This window comes from Toxotes jaculatrix, chromosome 2 (genome assembly GCF_017976425.1).
Source record: "Toxotes jaculatrix isolate fToxJac2 chromosome 2, fToxJac2.pri, whole genome shotgun sequence".
Taxonomy (NCBI): domain Eukaryota; kingdom Metazoa; phylum Chordata; class Actinopteri; family Toxotidae; genus Toxotes; species Toxotes jaculatrix.
Window position 1 is genome coordinate 15,099,622 of NC_054395.1, and position 18,828 is coordinate 15,118,449.

General features: G+C 40.6%; 2 protein-coding genes across 4 annotated transcripts; one reads left to right on the plus strand and one right to left on the minus strand.

The window, feature by feature from the left end:
- Positions 1 to 2,011: 2,011 nt before the first annotated feature.
- c2h1orf127 (chromosome 2 C1orf127 homolog) lies at positions 2,012 to 6,237 on the minus strand. Its single transcript, XM_041060316.1, has 12 exons — positions 6,148 to 6,237; positions 5,764 to 5,845; positions 5,596 to 5,678; positions 5,413 to 5,514; positions 5,197 to 5,321; positions 4,943 to 5,086; positions 4,774 to 4,812; positions 4,536 to 4,673; positions 4,354 to 4,438; positions 3,520 to 3,716; positions 3,263 to 3,380; positions 2,012 to 2,356 (listed from the first exon to the last, which is right to left on the minus strand). The coding sequence occupies exons 2-12, from the start codon at positions 5,799 to 5,801 to the stop codon at positions 2,259 to 2,261; spliced, it is 1,167 nt and encodes a 388-aa protein (XP_040916250.1). The 5' UTR covers positions 5,802 to 5,845; positions 6,148 to 6,237; the 3' UTR covers positions 2,012 to 2,258.
- Positions 6,238 to 6,510: 273 nt separating this feature from the next.
- On the plus strand, positions 6,511 to 10,869 carry tardbpa (TAR DNA binding protein a). 3 transcript variants are annotated; one of them, XR_005895529.1, is made up of 7 exons: positions 6,511 to 7,250; positions 7,505 to 7,668; positions 7,784 to 7,924; positions 8,126 to 8,296; positions 8,467 to 8,587; positions 9,362 to 9,508; positions 10,278 to 10,869. XR_005895529.1 is itself a non-coding variant. In XM_041059769.1 (5 exons), exons 1-5 carry the CDS (start codon positions 7,010 to 7,012, stop codon positions 8,938 to 8,940), a joined length of 1,191 nt encoding a protein of 396 aa, XP_040915703.1. In that variant the 5' UTR covers positions 6,511 to 7,009; the 3' UTR covers positions 8,941 to 10,271. The 3 variants fall into 3 exon arrangements, 1 of the variants encoding a protein (XP_040915703.1); XR_005895530.1 differs by having other exon boundaries at positions 8,467 to 8,551; XM_041059769.1 differs by lacking the exon at positions 10,278 to 10,869 and having other exon boundaries at positions 8,467 to 10,271.
- The last annotated feature ends 7,959 nt before the right edge of the window (positions 10,870 to 18,828 follow it).

Genomic DNA, 18,828 nt, shown 5'->3' on the forward strand with positions numbered 1-18,828 from the left:
AGGATGCTGAAGTGGCATTTAATGACCCAAAGTTGTCCACAATAGTAATTTTGACTTCATTTTGGTGTCATTAAATTGCCAGTCAGTTAATGACACTCTCTTCCTATTATGTGGGATCAAATGTGGTTATTCTCAAATGAGCCGAGATGAGATACACTTATCAAGTTTCCTGATCTGATCTGATCTGATTGTTTGTTTGTGGTCACATGGCTCAAGCTGTACAGCCTGTCACCTCGTTGTTGCTGGACCGCTTTGGGAGGAAAACAAACACTTGACGAGAAGTATTTCGTTTTTGCAGCTAAATGGAGGCGAGCACGCAAGAATTTACTGTAAATGTCTCCACAGTGTTCCTTGTTTCAGAAAATGACGATAGCCTAGTACAACTGGTCATGTAAGGAGAACGGGATTAGTCACAGGTGGCAAATTTAGCTGCAGGGTAGAACGTAGAAAGATGTCTCTGTGATGTTTTACAGCTCTGAATCAAACCAGCAAAAGTTTTCACTTTCCCCAAAGGACTTGCGTTTGTTTGAAATTCCGAAAGTTCACATTATTAAGCATCTTTACGCCGCAAACTCAAAGCGGCCAATCAACACAGGACTTGTTTATAATAATGATGAGTGATTATGAGCAATAACAATGAAGACCATATATGGATCACTTCACAGAAGCAGGGTGTGTGTGGGGGTTGGGTGCCACCATGCTTAGCGTCTCCCAGATGTGCAAACCATATGCTCTGACTGAAATTAAAACAAAAAAGAAACAGTGAAACATGAAAGGGATTTTTAACTTTGTAAAGACAGTTAACAGTCGGTACAGATAGGGTAATGGCCGAGAAAGGCCACATGAAAGAGCCGGGGATGTTTGCGTGCTTTTTGCACCACTTATTCCATTTCCTGCTCATAAGTTCACTGAGCAGATGGGGACCAAAGGCACAAGGAAGTTTAGATTTTCTGCCCCACAGCCCATTGTATATGATGCATGTAACAGCGTAACACTGCACTGGTATCATTTACAGACGCTTTGGTGCATACCAGGAGGTCACAATAACAAAGGTGAAAAAAAAAAAAAGGGTGGAAACAAAAGTGAAACATCTTCATTCATTTTAGCCAGCAGAATCTCGTCCGTGTTCGTAATCTTATACAGAATACATTTACGGTTCTAATATTTAAAGCAGCAAATTGACTCTACTGGCAAAGATAACTGTCAAATCAAAGTGAACATCCCCTCCCACTACATTTTTCTATTTCTCAAGTGTAGTCCATAATTAACGTGCAGCTCAACTGTTAATGCAGAAAAAAAGCAACAAAGACAGAATGTAAGATCACAGCAAAAAAGATTTAAAACTGGTGGATTTGGGAAAGAGCATCTGCAGGCAGGCTGTCGGCCCATCGAGAGTTTTCTGAAAACACATTCAATAGTGCCCTCTCCTGTTGACACAGTATACTGCAGCAAAGATACATGGAGCAACATCACCGTAGCTGATTTACAGTTCACCGAGAAACTTGGATTTGTTTTCCTTCACAGAAAAAAAAATACATGTTTGTGAAGTATCACATTTACCCTAAGAAACATAAAACTTCTGAACGTGTGAAATTCATCTTCAACATGAAGACAATCAGTGCCTCTAAACACCAATTCTTTGTATGTTTCTCTGAACCGAGGCTTCTCTGGAAGTTGGCATTGGCTATAACAACCGCAGGGTCTTCTCTACATCAGTCTGTTGTGCTGCTCGGATAGAGACATGTTTATTTAACGCCTGCCTTGTCTACGTCTGGATAATGTCCACCCCCGGGCAACGGCTGGCAGAGGTCTGGCTGTATTTCTGCTTGTATAATCAACCTGCACAACACTGACTGACCACGGCATCACTTTTCAAGACAGCACGCAGACATGTAACACGTGGCACCAACGGGAATTAAAACACAAAAAAAGGTGAATAAAGCAAGTGCGATATTGAAATACTTTATTTGCGTTATTACTGGTAATGCTTTTTCACAAATTTTGTCAGGTATCTAATCCTACCAAATCCACTTTAGCTTTCTCTACTTTTGCTGCTCTTTATTCCCACTGGCAGAGTTGAATTGTTGATATTCTTGTTCTTGTGCAACTGTTATGTGGAAAGACAAATCTGTTCCAGTGGCATTAAAGGTATTGACAGCGTCACCATCAAACCCAGAAGATAAATTCCTGCTTTGACTCTCAGACATCTCTTCAATGTTAAAACTGCTGCCCTCTGTCTGTGTGTGAGGTGAACTAATTTAGCTGTCCAGCAACAATTGTTCTGTAGTTAAATTCTCATTTTTAAAGTTAAGCATGGATGTGATGTTTGGACCAGGGGAGGATGCAGCAGACCCAGCTGTGGGAGGAATGAGTTCATAATTTTAGCTGAAATTAATTTACAAAATTGATATCTATGATCCTGCGTTTTTAATAATTATTTAATAATGATGTGGCTCGGGAATTTACAAACGTTCCCCACAACAGCTCTAACAAAATCTATCTCAACTGCCCTGCACTAAGTCCATAAACTAATACTTTCCTATTTTATTATTATTATAGCACTAATTTGGCTTGCTAGTTAAAGTGCTCCTCTACTCAAAACTGTTTCTTATTATTACTTCTCTGTCCATGGTGATACACATATGGTATGTGCACTTTTTTGTTGAAAAATCATATCATATTATCCTATCACTTTTTCATTGTCTCAAAACAGGTGATATTTACCCCCCCCAAAAAATTATATTATTGTGACCGCAAGAATTGTAATTGCAAGAAGACTGTACACAATGGTCATGAGATTGCAGGTTATCAAATAGAGGTCAAATGGAGATTTGGTTCATAAAAATTGTTATGGTTGATTTCTAACGATAGTACAGCTAAATATGGTCAAAGCAAAGCAAAGTCAGTGTAGATATTCATGATACTGTTGGGCTATACATAAAAGTAAAAATCACACCAGACAAAACTCTTGAAAACAATTCTAAATCCTCATGTCTTTAAGATATAAGCTGAAAGCCTATCTGTCTTTTGTTATTTATTGTAATCATCTTACAATATATATCATTTTTATGTTTATTTCTGTCTCACTTTAAAGTGTGTGAAGGGTGCTAGAGTTGAAAGATTAAGTGACTGACTGAGCGACAAACAAAATTAAGTGCTGGGTGTGACTACAGTAAAAGCCTTCCAATGGCTAGTGGTCAAAATATCATCCAATAATTAATCACCACTTTAGTTTTACTGTGCTCATCAGCAGAACACTCACCTGTGCATGGCAGTGTGTTCTCCATGGTCCAATGCATTTTGTGATTTGTCTCTTTGAAGGTGAGCACAACATCCACCCTGTAGAACGACTGTAGGAGATGTCTGCTGTCTGCACAGGTCTGTAAAACAAACCCAGTCTAGATGTTTTACACTGTGATGAATCCTTATGGGAAAAGACATTTCAAAAACGGGCACCGTGATAATTAACTCTGCTTTGGAAATATAAGAGCCACAACTAACTGTTGTTTCTGCACCAACCTTGGTCTGGAGTATTTGGGTTGTAGGAATGATCAGTGTCACAAATTCACTCGTCTCATGCACAGTGAAATTATCTGTCTGGTTCACTGACACATCACTGAGTGTCAGTCCTTCACTGTCGTAGCTGCCTCGTTTGATCAAGCCCATGCGTCGTTTGACAATGTGCAGCACAGTCTCCTCTGCTGTGGATGCAGTCACTAAAATTTACATCAGAGATCAAATGTGTTACTGGGACCAGTGGTAGAAGGTAACTGGTTACATTCACTGAATTATTGTCCTTAAATATAATTTTGAGGTACTTATATGTAAGAATTTCCATTTGATGCTGCTTCATACTTCTATTTCACCACATTTCAGAGGGAAGTATTTTTAAAGTACAACATGTATTTGATAGATGTAGTTACTGGCTACCTTTCAGATTAAGAGTTTACATAAAACAAAACATATGACAAGCCCACAAAAATGCAACTTACTGTTTAACATTAAACCAGTGGCTCCTAACCTTTCCAGCATGTGACCCCTTTCAAAAGAGCAGTGTCTACTTGGGCTACCTCTAAACCTCATTTCATTCAAATGTCCATTCAGGTATAATATTCATTCAGTATAATATTCAGTTAAAATATTATGCAACATTCATTCTGCAGAACAAGTAGCTGAGTTGTTGTAGTGGCACTTTTATTAAAGCAAAAAAAAAATATATATATATATATATATATATATATCATGAGCACTTCTGCCACTAACTGAGATAAAACCACACCCACTAACCCTAACCTTAACTCTAACCACCGAAGGAAAATAACTTCCAGTTCAGATTCTCTGTTTGCTACCCACCTTTTGGACACATAGCTTCCATACTGTAGGCATACTGACCACTGACCAGCTTCAAGGCCAAGAATTCCCCTTCGTTTTCTATTACCTGCATTAACCAAAAAGACAGAAAACAATTTAGTGAATTTCATTTGTAATGTTGACAATGATCACTAGGTGGCAGTGTGATGAGTGAGCTTCCTTACCTTTACAGGGCTCAAGATCTCCCTCCTCCTGCCTTGGACTGCAATGTCTGGTCCAATCCTGTCAATGTTCATCTGGATCAGGCTGGCATCCTCCAGAGCTACAATGAGGTGATCGCTCAAAGACAGAGACCACTGCAACTGTGATGCAAAACCAAACATACAAGCACAGAAACAGTCAAACACTGATTCCTTCTTTTTTCCTCTCTCTGCCATTTCTAAGACTGAAATGAATTATTACCTCATTATTCCAGTTGTCATAGGGAAGTTGTCTGATCACCTAAAGACACACACAGAAATTTTGTCAGAATAACAAAACAAGCCAGAAACCGTGGCTGAAACATGGCAAAGTACCAAATGAAAACAGTGAAATGTTGACCGACAAAAAAACAATTCCAGTGAGCATTTACCTGAATATACTCTGAGTCACACTGGATTTTCTCTCTGTTGAGCAGTACAGAAACCACGGGGCACGTCATTATGAAATTTTGAGGTCTGCCTCCAAATCGATTTATCCTCTTCACCAAATTCAGTGTAAGCACATGGAAGCCATGCTGAATAGTCACAATACAATCAGGAATTTGTCACCACCAAGCCCGGCTGCAAAGGTCAAATCTCAAAGTCTGTATACGTGGATTAGATGTTTCTTAAAAGAGTGACATACCTGTTCCTGGACAAAACATCCAGTGTAACTGACTCTAAAAATAAAGTTCTTGTCAGGGTCTTTGTGCAACGAGAATCCACAAGCAGACAGCTGGAGGTTTAGGCGATCAAGAGATGCAAGGTTGACTTATGGAAAGAAGAAAGTGATTCTCAGACAAAGCCTTTTATCTCACATTTATATCAGAATTTTGCCACTTATTGTGTCAGAAATAATTACTTTGCATTCGTAAGGCCCCAGACAGCCAGACTCCCAACCCTTCAATTCTCGCACTGTGGATCCACATCTCCATGTATTCAGAGAAACATGCCACATCTCCCTCTAAAAATGCAAGTACATTTTTTTCAGATATCACGTGAAGGCATCATAAACATTTGTAGCTATCACAGAATAAAGTTTTACCTGTTAATTTTGATGTTGGGGTATCAACCCATTCTCTTTTCTGAATAGACAACACATTCCTCATGATAAAACACTGCAAAACACTGTAGAAAATAATGCTGAAATTAGCTCATATTATGAAATACTGAATAGTTCAAGCCAATTTCTGCACAGCAGTATGTCTCTCACATAGTTCTAAGAAGGATGCCGAATCTTATCTGATCCATGTCACTTCCACGAATGAAACATCAGCGAGTAGTCTGACCCTGGCCTATTTGTAGGTAAAGTGTGGGGGTTGATGTCACCGGGGAGGAGAGAAATAAAACACAGGTGTGTTTACTCTGACATGTTAAAAGTAGGTGACAAAAAGTCACAAATACTGATCACAGTCTTCAGCACATGTGAAAAACAGGTTTTAAAACAGCTGTAGGCCTTATAAAAGGAAAACTTTTTTGTCATTAAAAAATGTTTTAAGTTATCATGAATGAACGCTTATCACCCATGACTCATGATTATAGTTTATTCAGGTATCTAACATTTTGTAAAATCGAGGAAACCAAAAATTAAACTCACCCCCTATGGATGGAAAATATTTTTCATGTGACACGTGGTTACATGGCATTAAATATTCTTCAAAACAATTTCTCAGTGCGTACCTTTTGTTTGGTTATTTAAGGTGAATATTTGTGGTCGGAATTGAAAGGGTAAACCAGGGACTTTACACTTTTTATATTGAAAGTTATGTAACACGACAAGGACAATACATTTTATCAAATGCCGTTTAAATACAGTTTATAAAAAGGTTATCGACAACTGGTGATGTGAAGTAAAACTTTTAACTAAATGTTTTTAATTTTATTTTTGGCATCCCTACAAAAGTCAACAGTGTGCCCTCCCAACTCGATGATGTCATTTTTACAAGGTGAGCAGCCATTTTGTTAGCTAGCTTTGAGGTGAGCGAGGTTAGCTGCTTTGGTCTGACGATTTTGTGCTTAAATTTCGTGGAATAAGATAACGTGTTGATGTTTTTATTTAGGCACAGTCTTCGGCCACATACTCGCAGACAATAGGGGGAGTCGTGTGCTTGCTGACACAGCGCTAAACCAGATGGTCATTCATTTTTTGAGGCTTCATTGAGTTTGCTAGCTTGTTAGCTCGGCTGGCTAACTTGTTTATGCGAGTCGTCAGAGGGAAAGAAAACATTCAGCTCTCATGGCCGCCAACTATTAAATGTGAGAGAGTTGTGGAGTGCGTGTTTCACACAGTTTGTCTGTTTGCGTTTGCTCGTGTACCTCCGTTGCTTCTCCCAGTTAGCAGAGGTAAACCCAAACGAGGATCGACGTTGCAAACTCGTGTGCATCATCCCAGTGTTTACTAATACCTCCAGCTCCATCAGCTGATTCCTCCAGGACTAGCGAGTAGCCTCTCGGTGACCATGTCGGAGCTCTACATCCGTGTGGCTGAAGATGAAAACGAGGAGCCCATGGAGATACCCTCGGAGGACGATGGTACTGTTTTGCTGTCATCGGTAGCGGCACAGTTTCCAGGGGCATGCGGTTTGCGGTATAGGAACCCAGAGTCCCAGTGCATGAGGGGAGTCCGGCTTGTGGAGGGTGTACTGCATGCACCTGAGAACGACTGGGGGAACCTGGTCTACGTCGTCAATTATCCCAAAGGTGAGGCGGATGTTGGTGTGAATGACTTGAACTTTTCCAGTTATTCTTGGAGCTACAGTACATGGTGGGCAGACCTGTGCACATACACTCTAGCTTATCAGGGACACCGGGCCACAACTAATGCAGTCTAATGCAACAGTCATGAGGGTTATAATGTCCAGCGGTATTGATTCAAATTGTCATTTTGGAAGCTATGTTTTTATGCTGCTTTTCAATTTCTTTGTCTAACACTGACGCACATTTATTCTTCACAGATAACAAAAGGAAGATGGATGAAATAGACGCTGCCTCAGCTGTGAAAATCAAGAGAGGCTTTCAGAAGACATCAGATCTCATAGTCCTCGGGCTGCCGTGGAAAACAACAGAACAAGACCTGAAAGATTATTTCAGTACCTTTGGGGAGGTCATCATGGTGCAGGTAGAGACATCTCATTTGTCTGTGAATACAACTTTTTTTTTTCCTCTAATATTTCTTTGCTTGACTTCAAGTGTGATAAGAACATGTCTTACATGTCTGGATGTGTTCACTTCAGGTCAAGAGAGATGCAAAAACTGGCAACTCAAAAGGTTTTGGTTTTGTCCGGTTCACTGACTACGAGACACAAACCAAAGTCATCGCTCAGAGACACATGATTGATGGACGATGGTGTGATTGCAAACTGCCTAACTCAAAGGTAAGTTTAGCACCATGTCTTTAATTTAATCCATGTCAAATTCAGTGAATGAAATCATGTGCTCTAGTCTTGCAACTTAACAAGCCACAAATGTTTATTAATTGTTGGATAAATAAATCTGAATTAGGAGCATGACTCAAAATGGAACATAAAGCAAATGTAGATTATTTAATTTACAGCTGTGCTTGTTTGTCTTCTCAGGCTTGTCCCGATGAACCAATGCGGAGCCGTAAAATCTTTGTTGGCCGCTGTACAGAGGACATGACAACTGATGACCTGAGGCAGTACTTCATGCAGTATGGTGAAGTCACTGATGTCTTCATCCCCAAACCCTTCCGGGCATTTGCATTTGTCACATTTGCTGATGACCAGGTGAGATTCACCATAAATGGCTTTGGCTGAATATTAGTAGATATCATAATCACAAGCTAAAGTAGTTACTCTCCTCTAAAGTACAGACCATGAAAGCTGCTACAAGTATTACAAATTACAACAGTGCCATCATGACTGCAGTGAAAATCTTCTCCTCACTTATTTCTCAGGTTGCCCAAGCCCTGTGTGGAGAGGACTTGATCATCAAGGGTGTCAGTGTGCACATCTCCAATGCAGAGCCCAAACACAACAATAGTAGGCAAATGATGGATCGAGGGCGGTTTGGGGCTGGTGGGTTCAGTCAGGGGTATGGCAGTAATCGTGGTGGGCTAGGCAGCGGTAGCAGTGGGGTTAATTTTGGTGCTCTTGGCCTTAACCCGGCAATGGTGGCTGCCGCCCAGGCAGCTCTGCAGAGCAGCTGGGGAATGATGGGCATGCTGGCTAACCAGCAGGGTCTGACCACAACGGCAGGCACAGCCACTACAACCCGAGACCAGTCCTATAGCTCTGCCAGCACTAGTTACAGCAGCCCCAGCTCAGCTAGCCTCGGCTGGGCTGCAGGCACTACCACCACCTCCAACAGTGGCTTCAGCTCTGGCTTTGGCACGTCTATGGAGTCTAAGTCTTCTAGTTGGGGAATGTAGATAGCTTTGAGTTGACCTTTTTTTGTTGCTATTAGGCTAATCTGGTAAGTATACCTACAGGGGGGAACTGCTTATATCTTTTTTCAGATTATTTAAAAATACACTGCCTTTTATTTTGTTAAAGAGAAAATTTGTACTTGCATGTGACTGATGATGTAGTCATGCACTGAATGGGTGAAAAGTTTAGTTTGTTAGACGAAACTGCCACACTACCTTTTTTTGTTTCTGAGAAAATGTTACACAGAGATGATTGTGCATGCAAGATAAATATTTATAAACATGCACAAGTATCTCGAGAGCTCTTCAGCCACTTGTAAAGCGGGCTTGATTTAATTATGTATCTGTAAGCAGTTGATTGCATCTTTTGTTTGTTTTTGTTTGACGTCTTTTGGAAACACCTTCATGAAAATCTCTTCTGCAGTTCACCAACTCTTTCCCAATTTCCCGGGAGGAAGCGCCTCATTGGCAGCAATGTTCGACAGATCTCAGTATCAGTTCCCCTCTTCCCATGTGTAAATGCTTTGTCATCAAAGAACACAGCTTCACTCTGCATATACTGTGTTAGACGGTGGGTGTTCTTTTTTCCTCTCCCCTTTTTATGGATATAGAAATCTTGTCTGCTCTTGTCGCTTTTCAAGATCAATGAGTGGGCTTGGTGTTGGACCGAGTGAGAGTGAGCGAACGGGAGAGAAAAATGAAAGAAAGCAAGTGTGAGAAGGACTGTTTGTGCAAAGTTTTTTTTTTTTTTTTCTTAAGAGACAAATGCCTGCGAGAGTTGAGAAGAACCTGTGGCTTTGTGCGAGTGTGAGAGGAAGAAGCAAGTACGAGTGTGTTCCTAATGGCCATCACAAGGACATTTATTGAGTCTCGAGATCCTTAAGGTCTCTGCTTTTTCCTCATCGTTTTCTATCAACCCTAATTCTTTAAACACAGTGAAATGTCAAGTGCAATGAGTATTTGTATCCTTTCACAGCTTTCTCTTGCGGTCTGATTTGATGTGAATGCTGTGTCTGGTTGTGTGTTTTATTTTCTCCTTGTTACCACCCTCTCTGTGTGAAAATGTGACTTTGTGCTAGTTGAAGTCTGTGTGGGGAGAAAAAACACTGAAAGCGTGTTGAAGTTTGCAAGTGAGCTCAGAGGTTGATGTGGTGAATGTTTGACAAGTTCCCATTGAAAGTTTGTGTTTGAAGTGGTTACGAATGCATTTTCTATGTTTTGTGAATCGAAGGGAAGTCTGAAATAAAACTGAATTTGACTAGGTATAATACCCTCTTGACATTGACTTATTTTTGACTTTACATTAATTGAACTGCCAACACTTTAATTCACATGTATAGGGACCTCGGACATGGGCAGCCCGGGTTGGAGTCAGTTGTGGAGAAGCTGAAGACACTGGTGGGTGAGCCGGTGCAAACCAACAATGGAATTGCTGCATGACTGCCCAAATCCTGAAAAGGATCTTCACCTCGCTAGCAAGAAACCTTGGACCATCCCTAAATGAAATTTAGAGTGGACCATACTCAATTGGGCTGAGGTATTTGTTTATACCTACAAATGTCACAAATAGGACCAAAATCACACCTGCGGTTCTCTTTTTTTTTCTCCAAACTTGTGAAACCCAAAATCTTTTTCTGCTTGTTTCTGTCAGTAAATACTTCATCCTTTGTCCTCATAACAGTTACTGATAACTCACTGAAGTATTAACTAGTAGTTTTCTTTTCAGTGTGGTCAAAAGTAATGTCAGTAAGGCAGGAAGTGTTCTTGTTGTTTTGTTTATCTTGATTGTAAAGTGGTTTGAATGTATGAGCTGACTGATTTTTCAAAGGGAAGTAAATAACTGATTGAACATGCCAGCAAGTGAATTTACACTTTGTATACTGAAAGATTTTAGTATTGCGGTGTAAAATAAAGGTTTTGAGTTTTTAATCACCTGTTGTCTCTCAATGTAGATTGATATAAGATTTTTTTTTTTTTTTTTTTTTACTTAGATCCACATGCAGTTTTCCGGATTTTATTTGAAAGCTCAAAGTTTATCTTTGGTGTAAAATCCTACATTTAGTTGTCTTAATGCTGGCTTGTTATTGGGTGTAGTTTTGATGTTCTGCCTGTTGATGGCGCTGGTGTGTCACCTTCTAGGAATATGTGGGACAACACTCCCAGGCCACCTTTTATGTATTGAAATTTATTCCTAATAATCTTTTGTTTGTAAATGGCTGTGGGAGTTTTTGTGTACTGTATTTACAGTACTGTGCAAAAGTTTTAGGCTCGAAAAGTAGAGTGAGGATGCTTTCAATAATAATGCCATGAATAGTTCTTATTTAGCAGTTCATACAAAGAACTGTTAAATGAAAAAAGCCTAAATCAGATCAATATTTGCTGTTACGACCCTTTACCTTTAAAACAGCACCAGTTCTCCTCAGAACACCTGAGCACAGTATTTCACAGGTAGATTGTTGCAAATATCTTGGAGAACTTGTCTGAGTCCCCCTATGCATTTAGTCTGTCTCAGTGTCTTCTGTCTCTTCATGTAATCCCACACTGACACTATGTTGATAAGATCAGGAGTCTGTTACAGGACTCCTTGTTCTTCTATTCTCTGTAGATAGTTCTTTATGACTCTGGATGTATAATGTTTGAGGTCCCTGTCATGCTGCAGAAAAATTTTAGTCTAAACATAAAAAATGTCTAAAAGTTTTGCACAGTACTAAATAAGTCACTTTAACAAAACTTAATTGAAAAGTCTCCCCCTGTTCGAATGTCAATCCATCAGGATTTGGCAACATTCGACTCAAAATCAGACAGTTGTTGGTTTGTTTGCTTCGGTTGCTCAGGCCATTTCGGTTCACTTCGGTTGCTCACCCCTCTTGACCTTACTTCTGAAGAGTGCAGACACTTTTCTGCTTGCTCCTGCCAGCTTTTCTTACTTCTTTTTTTTTTTCACAATTCAATTTTTTTGACATTCTTTTAACTGCACACAGATTTTAACTACTCAACAACCAAACTGACCAGCTACAGCTTAGTTTTGTCTATTCCTCAGTCGGGTTGAGAAATGTCTGGCGTGCACAATACAACAAACTCACTTTGCCGAAACTGCTGGAAATATCTTAAGGAAATCACTGAGCTCCAGGCAAAGATTTTTGCTCTGGAAGCTGAAAAGGGACTTCATGAGACTCTCTCGATCACACCTGGTGGTAAGAAGGCTAAATCTTTGTCCACAAAAAGCAGTGTTAATTATGATACTTTTGCCTCTGATAGGCAAAACTTGGACGACACTGTGTCCTTTCCCAAACTTACGAAAGCAGGACCTGAAAAGACTGATGCCGTGTGGCATACACTCAGTACCAAGCCAAAACGACACAGAAAGAGAAAGGTGAATGCTGATCACACTGGAGTATATGCTGCATCACTGGGCACACAGCTCAGAAACAACCACTGTCTGAGCTGAATGGAAACGAACCACTAAACACTGCTGTAATTAAGAAATGTGAAATAAAGAATGAAAAAAAGAGAGATATATATGAAGGGAAGAAGAGATATCGGGCATACGGAGACAATGTATCTATGCCAAAAGTGAAGGACAGAGATATCTTGCTGCTTGGAGACAGCGCTACCAGTGACGTAAGGAATGAAAGAATCTACACATGCAGTTGACACATGGTCACTGACATCGCTGGACTTCTCTCCCCGGTCATATCAAACCATCCAGGAGTCAGTCATATCATTCTGCATGTGGGTGCAGTTGATACAAAGAGGGGCGAATTAGAAGTTCTAAAAAAAGACCTCTCTGCGCTCTTAGAGACGGTCAATAAATCAGATGTACAATTTTTCATCAGAGGGCTGCTCCCAAACATTGATAGAAGGATAAATAAATTCAGTCGCCTGCTTGCACTAAATACATGACTGGCCAAAGCTTGTGAGACGCGAGGAATGAACTTTATAGACAACTTCAATCTGTTTTGGGAACGTGATGACCTCTTCAAAGGAGAGGGCCCTCATCTGAATGGACGTGGACTGAGGCGACTGACAGATAATTTTCTCCACTCTCTGAGGCACCAAACCCCTTCTGACCTCCCTCGGGGCCAGCCTAAAGCTCAAATGCAAAGTGAACATCAGCCAAGGAGAGACAACAACACCCCTGCTCCATCAGCTCCACCGCAGAGCGAGCCACAGCTGCAGGGTGACAACGGCAGGACTGCTTCACTGGTCCTCCACATGGATCTCCCCATCCCACGTCCTCCTCTACAGCCCTGTACCCCAGCTGCCTCAGCTGCATCCTCCTCTAACTCCCCAATATCCATCTCCCCCCTTGCTTCACCCCTCGGTTTTCCAAGTCACATAGAGAGTTTGGTGAAGTCTGGGATAAAAATGGTTCCCCTAACCCCCAACTTTGCCAGATGAAAAAGCCAGGACACAAAGTGCCGATTTTGATAAGCAAAAGGAAAAGAAAGCGTCAATTTTTAAGAAATACATCAACAAACCTAAAACCTATTCCATGTCAGCCACAGTCTGTCCCAGAACATGGAAAGGACATGGGTTTTAGTAAACTAAATTTAGCTCTTTTAAACATCAGATCCCTGGCAGGCAAATCATTCTTAATTAATGATTTTATTCAAAAGCACAACCTTGATTTTATGTTTTTAACTGAAATATGGCTGGGGCAATATAACAGTGCAGCAGTTCTTATCGAGTCAATTCCCCCTAACTTTAGTTTTGTGAGTGAAGCTAGACCGCGCAAGAAAGGAGGAGTCGTCGCCATATTGTTCAATGGAAAGTTCGACTCTTTTGAATATGTTGCTCTTCAAGTAAAATCCTCCTACCAAGCAATATTCGTAACCATCTACAAAACCCCAAACTACAACGCAATGTTTGTTGATGAGTTTGCCAAACTACTGTCTATTGTATGCATTGACTTTGATTGTGTTATTGCAGCAGGTGACTTTAATATTCATGGTGACAATCCTAAAGATGGAAGTTTCAACATCCAGGACAACTTTGGACTTTTGCAGTATGTAACAGATCCAACACACAACAAGGGACATATATTGGATCTAATTATTTCCAAAGGTCTCAATATTTCTGAGGTTGTGGTGACTGATGTTGCTCTTTCTCATCACTACTGTGTTTCTTTTAAAACTATCACACCTGCTAATCATAACAAAGCTGAAGAAAAGAAAATGTTGTATTAATGATAACACCTGTGCAGAATTCACCCAGGCGTTTGTGCCATCACCAACCCTGCCCACAGCTCCTGTTGATGACCTCATAAATAGTTTCACTTCCAAAGTTAAAACTATTATCGATTCAATTGCCCCGTTCAAGACCAAAGTTCTATCAAGAAGGAAAAAGTCACCTCAAAAAAGAGTCTGCAGGCAGGCAGAACGCAGATGGCGAAAAAACAAACTCCAGGTTTATTATGACATCTACAAAGAGAGCCTACATAACTACAACCATGAACTGAAAGTGGCAAGACAATCCTTTTTTTCTGACATTACTGATAGAAACAGTAACAATGCTTACACGTTTTCTGTTATGGACAGACTGACAAACCCAGGAGTATCAGTCCCACCTGAACTGCTCTCCAAAAAATCATGCAATGACTTTGTACTGTTTTTCACAGATAAAATATCAAAAATAAGACAGTTCGTAGTTCCAGCTCAGGCAAAATGATGTCACTTTTACCTTCCTGCCTCACACATTTTAACCTGCTAGATAACACAGCACTTGTCAAATAACACAGAAATTGTCAAACAACTAAAATCTACAACATGCTCACTCGATGATCTGCTGACAAAAATTTTTAAAAATGTTTTTAACTGCATAGCTTTGAATGTGTTGAAGATAGTAAACAACTCTCTTGAGTAAGGGCAGTTTCCCCAAGCCCTGAAAACTGCAGTAATTAAACTTCTTCTTAAAAAATCAAATCTGGATGCTTCAGCTATAAACAACTACATGCCAATATCTAACCTTCCTTTTCTGGGAAAGATCATTGAAAGGGCTGCTTTTCAACAAATTCATGCATTTTTGGTGCTAAACAATCTTTTTAATGAATTTCAGTCTGGTTTTCGAGCACATCACAGCACTGAGGCAGAACTTGTGACAAGCCTTGAATGACATACATCTGAATAATGATGCATCCAAAGTCTCTGTCTTAGCATTTGATACAGTTGATCACAATATACTGCTTGATAGACTGGAAAACTGGGTGGGACTTACTGGCACAGTGTTGAGTTGGATCAAATCTTACTTACATGGTAGGAATTACTTGGTCTCAATAGGTAACTATGAGTCTGACCAAACTAAGATTACATACAGGGCTCCTAAGGGGTCCATTCTTGGACCACTTCTGTTCAATATCTACATGCTGCCCCTAGCTCTGATCACTGAACGTCACAACATCTCTTACCACACCAATGCAGAAGACACATAACTTAATATCTCAGTGTCATCACACAACTACAGTTCCCTACATTCACTAAGCAAGTGTATTCAGCAAATCAATGAGTGGATGTGCCAGAATTTTCTCCAGCTCAATGCAGATAAGACAGAATTGATTGTTTTTGGCTCCAAAAATGAAAGGTCCAAGATCAGTGCTCAGTTTGACTCCATGTCACAGGTTACAAATCAAGCCAGAAATCTCGGTGTAATTCTTGACTCAGACCTGAATTTCACCAACCATGTAAAAGCTATCACTAAGTCTGCCTATTACCACCTGAAAAACATTGCTAGGATCAAGGGTTTTCTATTCAAACAAGACACAGAAAAACATATCCACGCATTCATTTTCAGTAGATTATTGTAATGGCATCCTAACATCCTCACACAGTTGCAGCTGGTCCAAAATGCTGCTGCCAGAGTCCCGACTAACACCAGAAAAATGGACCACATTACACCCGCCTTCAAATCACTGCACTGGCTTCCTGTGTGACCACATCCTTGGTACCAAACGGCTCCAACACGATTATCGTTTGGTCCTCGCCAGGGTAAGTGTTTATTCTTATACTGGTTATGTATAGCTAGCAGCTAGCAATAGCGGCTATAATGTCAACAAACACATCTTACCGGGATACAAGGGGGTTTATTTGTCAATTACATAGAAATACTAATGTATGCCATGACAGCGAAATAGCATTTGAACTGAGTCAACGTCCCCTAAAAACGCTAGAGCAGCCTAAAAAGTCTCAATGAAGTCCATATTAGACTACCGGCAACTTAATAATTATTACTAAGTAAATGAGCATTAAGCGACAACCTAATGATATAAACACAGCCACAAAAACCAAGTTAGCTAGCCAACATACCTTTGACGAAGTGGTCACTGCAGACACGGGCATTAGCAGACCGCTCCTCCCGACCGCAGACGTAGGTTTAAGATCCACCTTTTACCGGGTTGTTCTGTAAGTTTTTTTATATTTCTCGCCTTTGTGGGTGACTACTTTTGGCACCCTATAATCGCTTTTTTTCTTTTTCTCTATTGGAACGATTTGAGCGCCGGTAAACTACACAAAACATAGGCATTTTTCCACACGGTAGATTCTCAGTGTGTCGGTCAGCTACAGGCTGAAACACTTCCTGCCCTCCATTTGAATTTGGCGCCCTCGCGGCGCTGCGTCGTGACGTCATATGAAACCCACCTATTAGCCAGGTGCGTCAGTGTCGGACAGGATAGGCGGGGCATTCTAAGTGGCTGCGTTAAAATTCGGTTACTGATAATCGTTGCTTGGTATTTGTTTCAGTGAGCTTGTGTACATCAGAAGCGCAGGAAGAAGGGAGTGTTTGATCTCGATGAAACTTATTTGCATCTGTCGCCCAGTTTTCTTCCTCCTGCTCCATTATGCACCATCACACTGTCTGCTGCCTGCTCACTCCGCAGATGACTCAGCGTTCTCATCCTCCACCTGCACGGCCTTCGCTGAGCTCTAACAGCCTCTTGTGCTCTAAATACGACCTCCATTTGGCATCGGGCCTCATCCAGAATACAAGGACTCTAATTGTAGAGAATGTCCTGTCCTCCAGATCAGTTAAATATCAGAGGAAAAGGACAGGGACGGAACAGAAGTTTAGTTTTCATTAAGCAATGGGATGAATCCAAATGACTGAGTAGCACTAATTTGGCAGATGACCTCTCTGAGGGCCGACAGTGACGAACCTCACTGTGATAATGGAGCAGTCTTGTTTGTGGCACTTGAAGTGTATGTATGTAGTTGAGAGTATGAATGCTTGCATTTGTTTGTTGTGCTGTGTTCCCCTTCAGGATCAAAGCCCTGACACGAGGAGTCAAACGAGGAGGTCTTTGAAGTATTCCCAGATGGCTGATGAGAAGCCTGATGTAAACATCGACATGACAATCACCGACGCCATCTCAGCACAGGCGCACCTCGGTGAGGCTTTATTTACTGTTTAACAGCAGGTGTAATAACAGCTGTGACACGCTCCTGTCAGGTACAACATCCCTCAGCACTGTTAGCGCCTTTATTTCAGCAGCTGAGTACAGCTGAGAATCCCCTGACAAAGACTTCAGAGAGAGCAGCAGGGAGCGCAGTGCTAATTGGAGGCAATTTGTGTTTTTGATTCCATTTTTATTTTGTTTCTTAAAACAAACTCCTCTAGAAACATGTCTTCCCATGATTAAACTGACCCTTGTCCATGCCATAATTTACTGATTGTTTCTCAGACATTTATTTACCTCTTCATCTCAAAATGATTTGTTCTCACTGTACAAGCAACCGCTCTTCTGACAGTAGTTTGACTAGTCAAACATAATGTATTACCAGTGATTCCCAACCATTTTTAGCTGGTGACCACTAGGAATGAATTTATACCTTTATTAGGCAGGCAGCAGCACAGTAACAGGAGTAATAATGAGGACAAAATGACATGCAGCAGAAGTCCCCACTCAGATGTTAAGGCTTGAAGAGGTAACATAATCGATCCAGTGTATACACAGAATATTTTTTGTCTTTTGTGTCCCATCAGCTCCCAGCCCCCTCCCACACACCTTTATCTTGCGTCCCCACCCTTTATCGTGTCTTCACACGAAACTGTGAGGGGTTTGCTGTTGTTTTAACATTAGTTTTCAGTTTTATTCTAATGGATTTCTGTTTCTGCACACTGATAAACAGGTGTGTGTTATGTGTCAGTGTCTCAGGGCCACCTGCTGGACAACCACTGTAAGGACATCAGTGAAGAGCCACTATATAGTACATTTCACTGTGGGGTCAATAGTTTTAGCTAATTATTAGTTTTATCAAAGTCATAATTATTGTTGTCCTGTTTGATAGTTGGATGTATCAAAAATGTGTAAACAAATTTGTATAATGTTTGGTTTTTGCTAAAACTGTGTTAAAGAGATGTTGATTCAACTGTATGTTCATTGATATGTCCATTGATTTGAATGGGGTGGACAAAAGAACAGGAACACACAAAATGCAGTGTAGTTCAGCACCACAGACGAGTCAACACCTCTTTGACACAGTTTCAACAAAAACTGAACATAGTAATCTTCACATAGGAGGATTAATTGCAGGACCATTATATTAGACTGCATTAGTTTTAACTGGGTGTTCCTAACAAACTGACACTGAAACAATTTGTGTCACATTGTCAGTTTGATGTAGATTCAAATATTTTAAATACTTTAAGTTACTGAAAACAAATGTATAGTATTGTGCAGCATTAGTGGAGGTATGCACTCTCTAGTTTGAATATATATTTGCTGTATATATCCATACCTGACATGTATTGATACACACTGAATAGGCCAATGGCTCAAAGTGTCGATCTTCCACCAGACAAGCCTTTTAAACTGTATATCCTGTTTATACATCAGGCAACTTATGTCACTTGTTGCCACATCCCAATCCTGTTTACAGAAGCCAGAGAGTAAGGACC

Excerpts from the sequence above, each read along its gene's own strand:
- tardbpa (XM_041059769.1), top strand. The coding sequence starts at position 7,010 with ATGTCGGAGCTCTACATCCGTGTGGCTGAAGATGAAAACGAGGAGCCC. Across the intron at positions 7,669-7,783 it reads GGGAGGTCATCATGGTGCAG|GTCAAGAGAGATGCAAAAAC; the intron begins GTAGAGACATCT and ends TGTTCACTTCAG. Across the intron at positions 7,925-8,125 it reads GCAAACTGCCTAACTCAAAG|GCTTGTCCCGATGAACCAAT; the intron begins GTAAGTTTAGCA and ends TTGTCTTCTCAG.
- c2h1orf127 (XM_041060316.1), bottom strand. The coding sequence starts at position 5,801 with ATGGATCAGATAAGATTCGGCATCCTTCTTAGAACTAT. Across the intron at positions 5,679-5,763 it reads GGCATCCTTCTTAGAACTAT|TGTTTTGCAGTGTTTTATCA; the intron begins GTGAGAGACATA and ends TATTTTCTACAG. Across the intron at positions 4,674-4,773 it reads ATGACAACTGGAATAATGAG|TTGCAGTGGTCTCTGTCTTT; the intron begins GTAATAATTCAT and ends TTTGCATCACAG.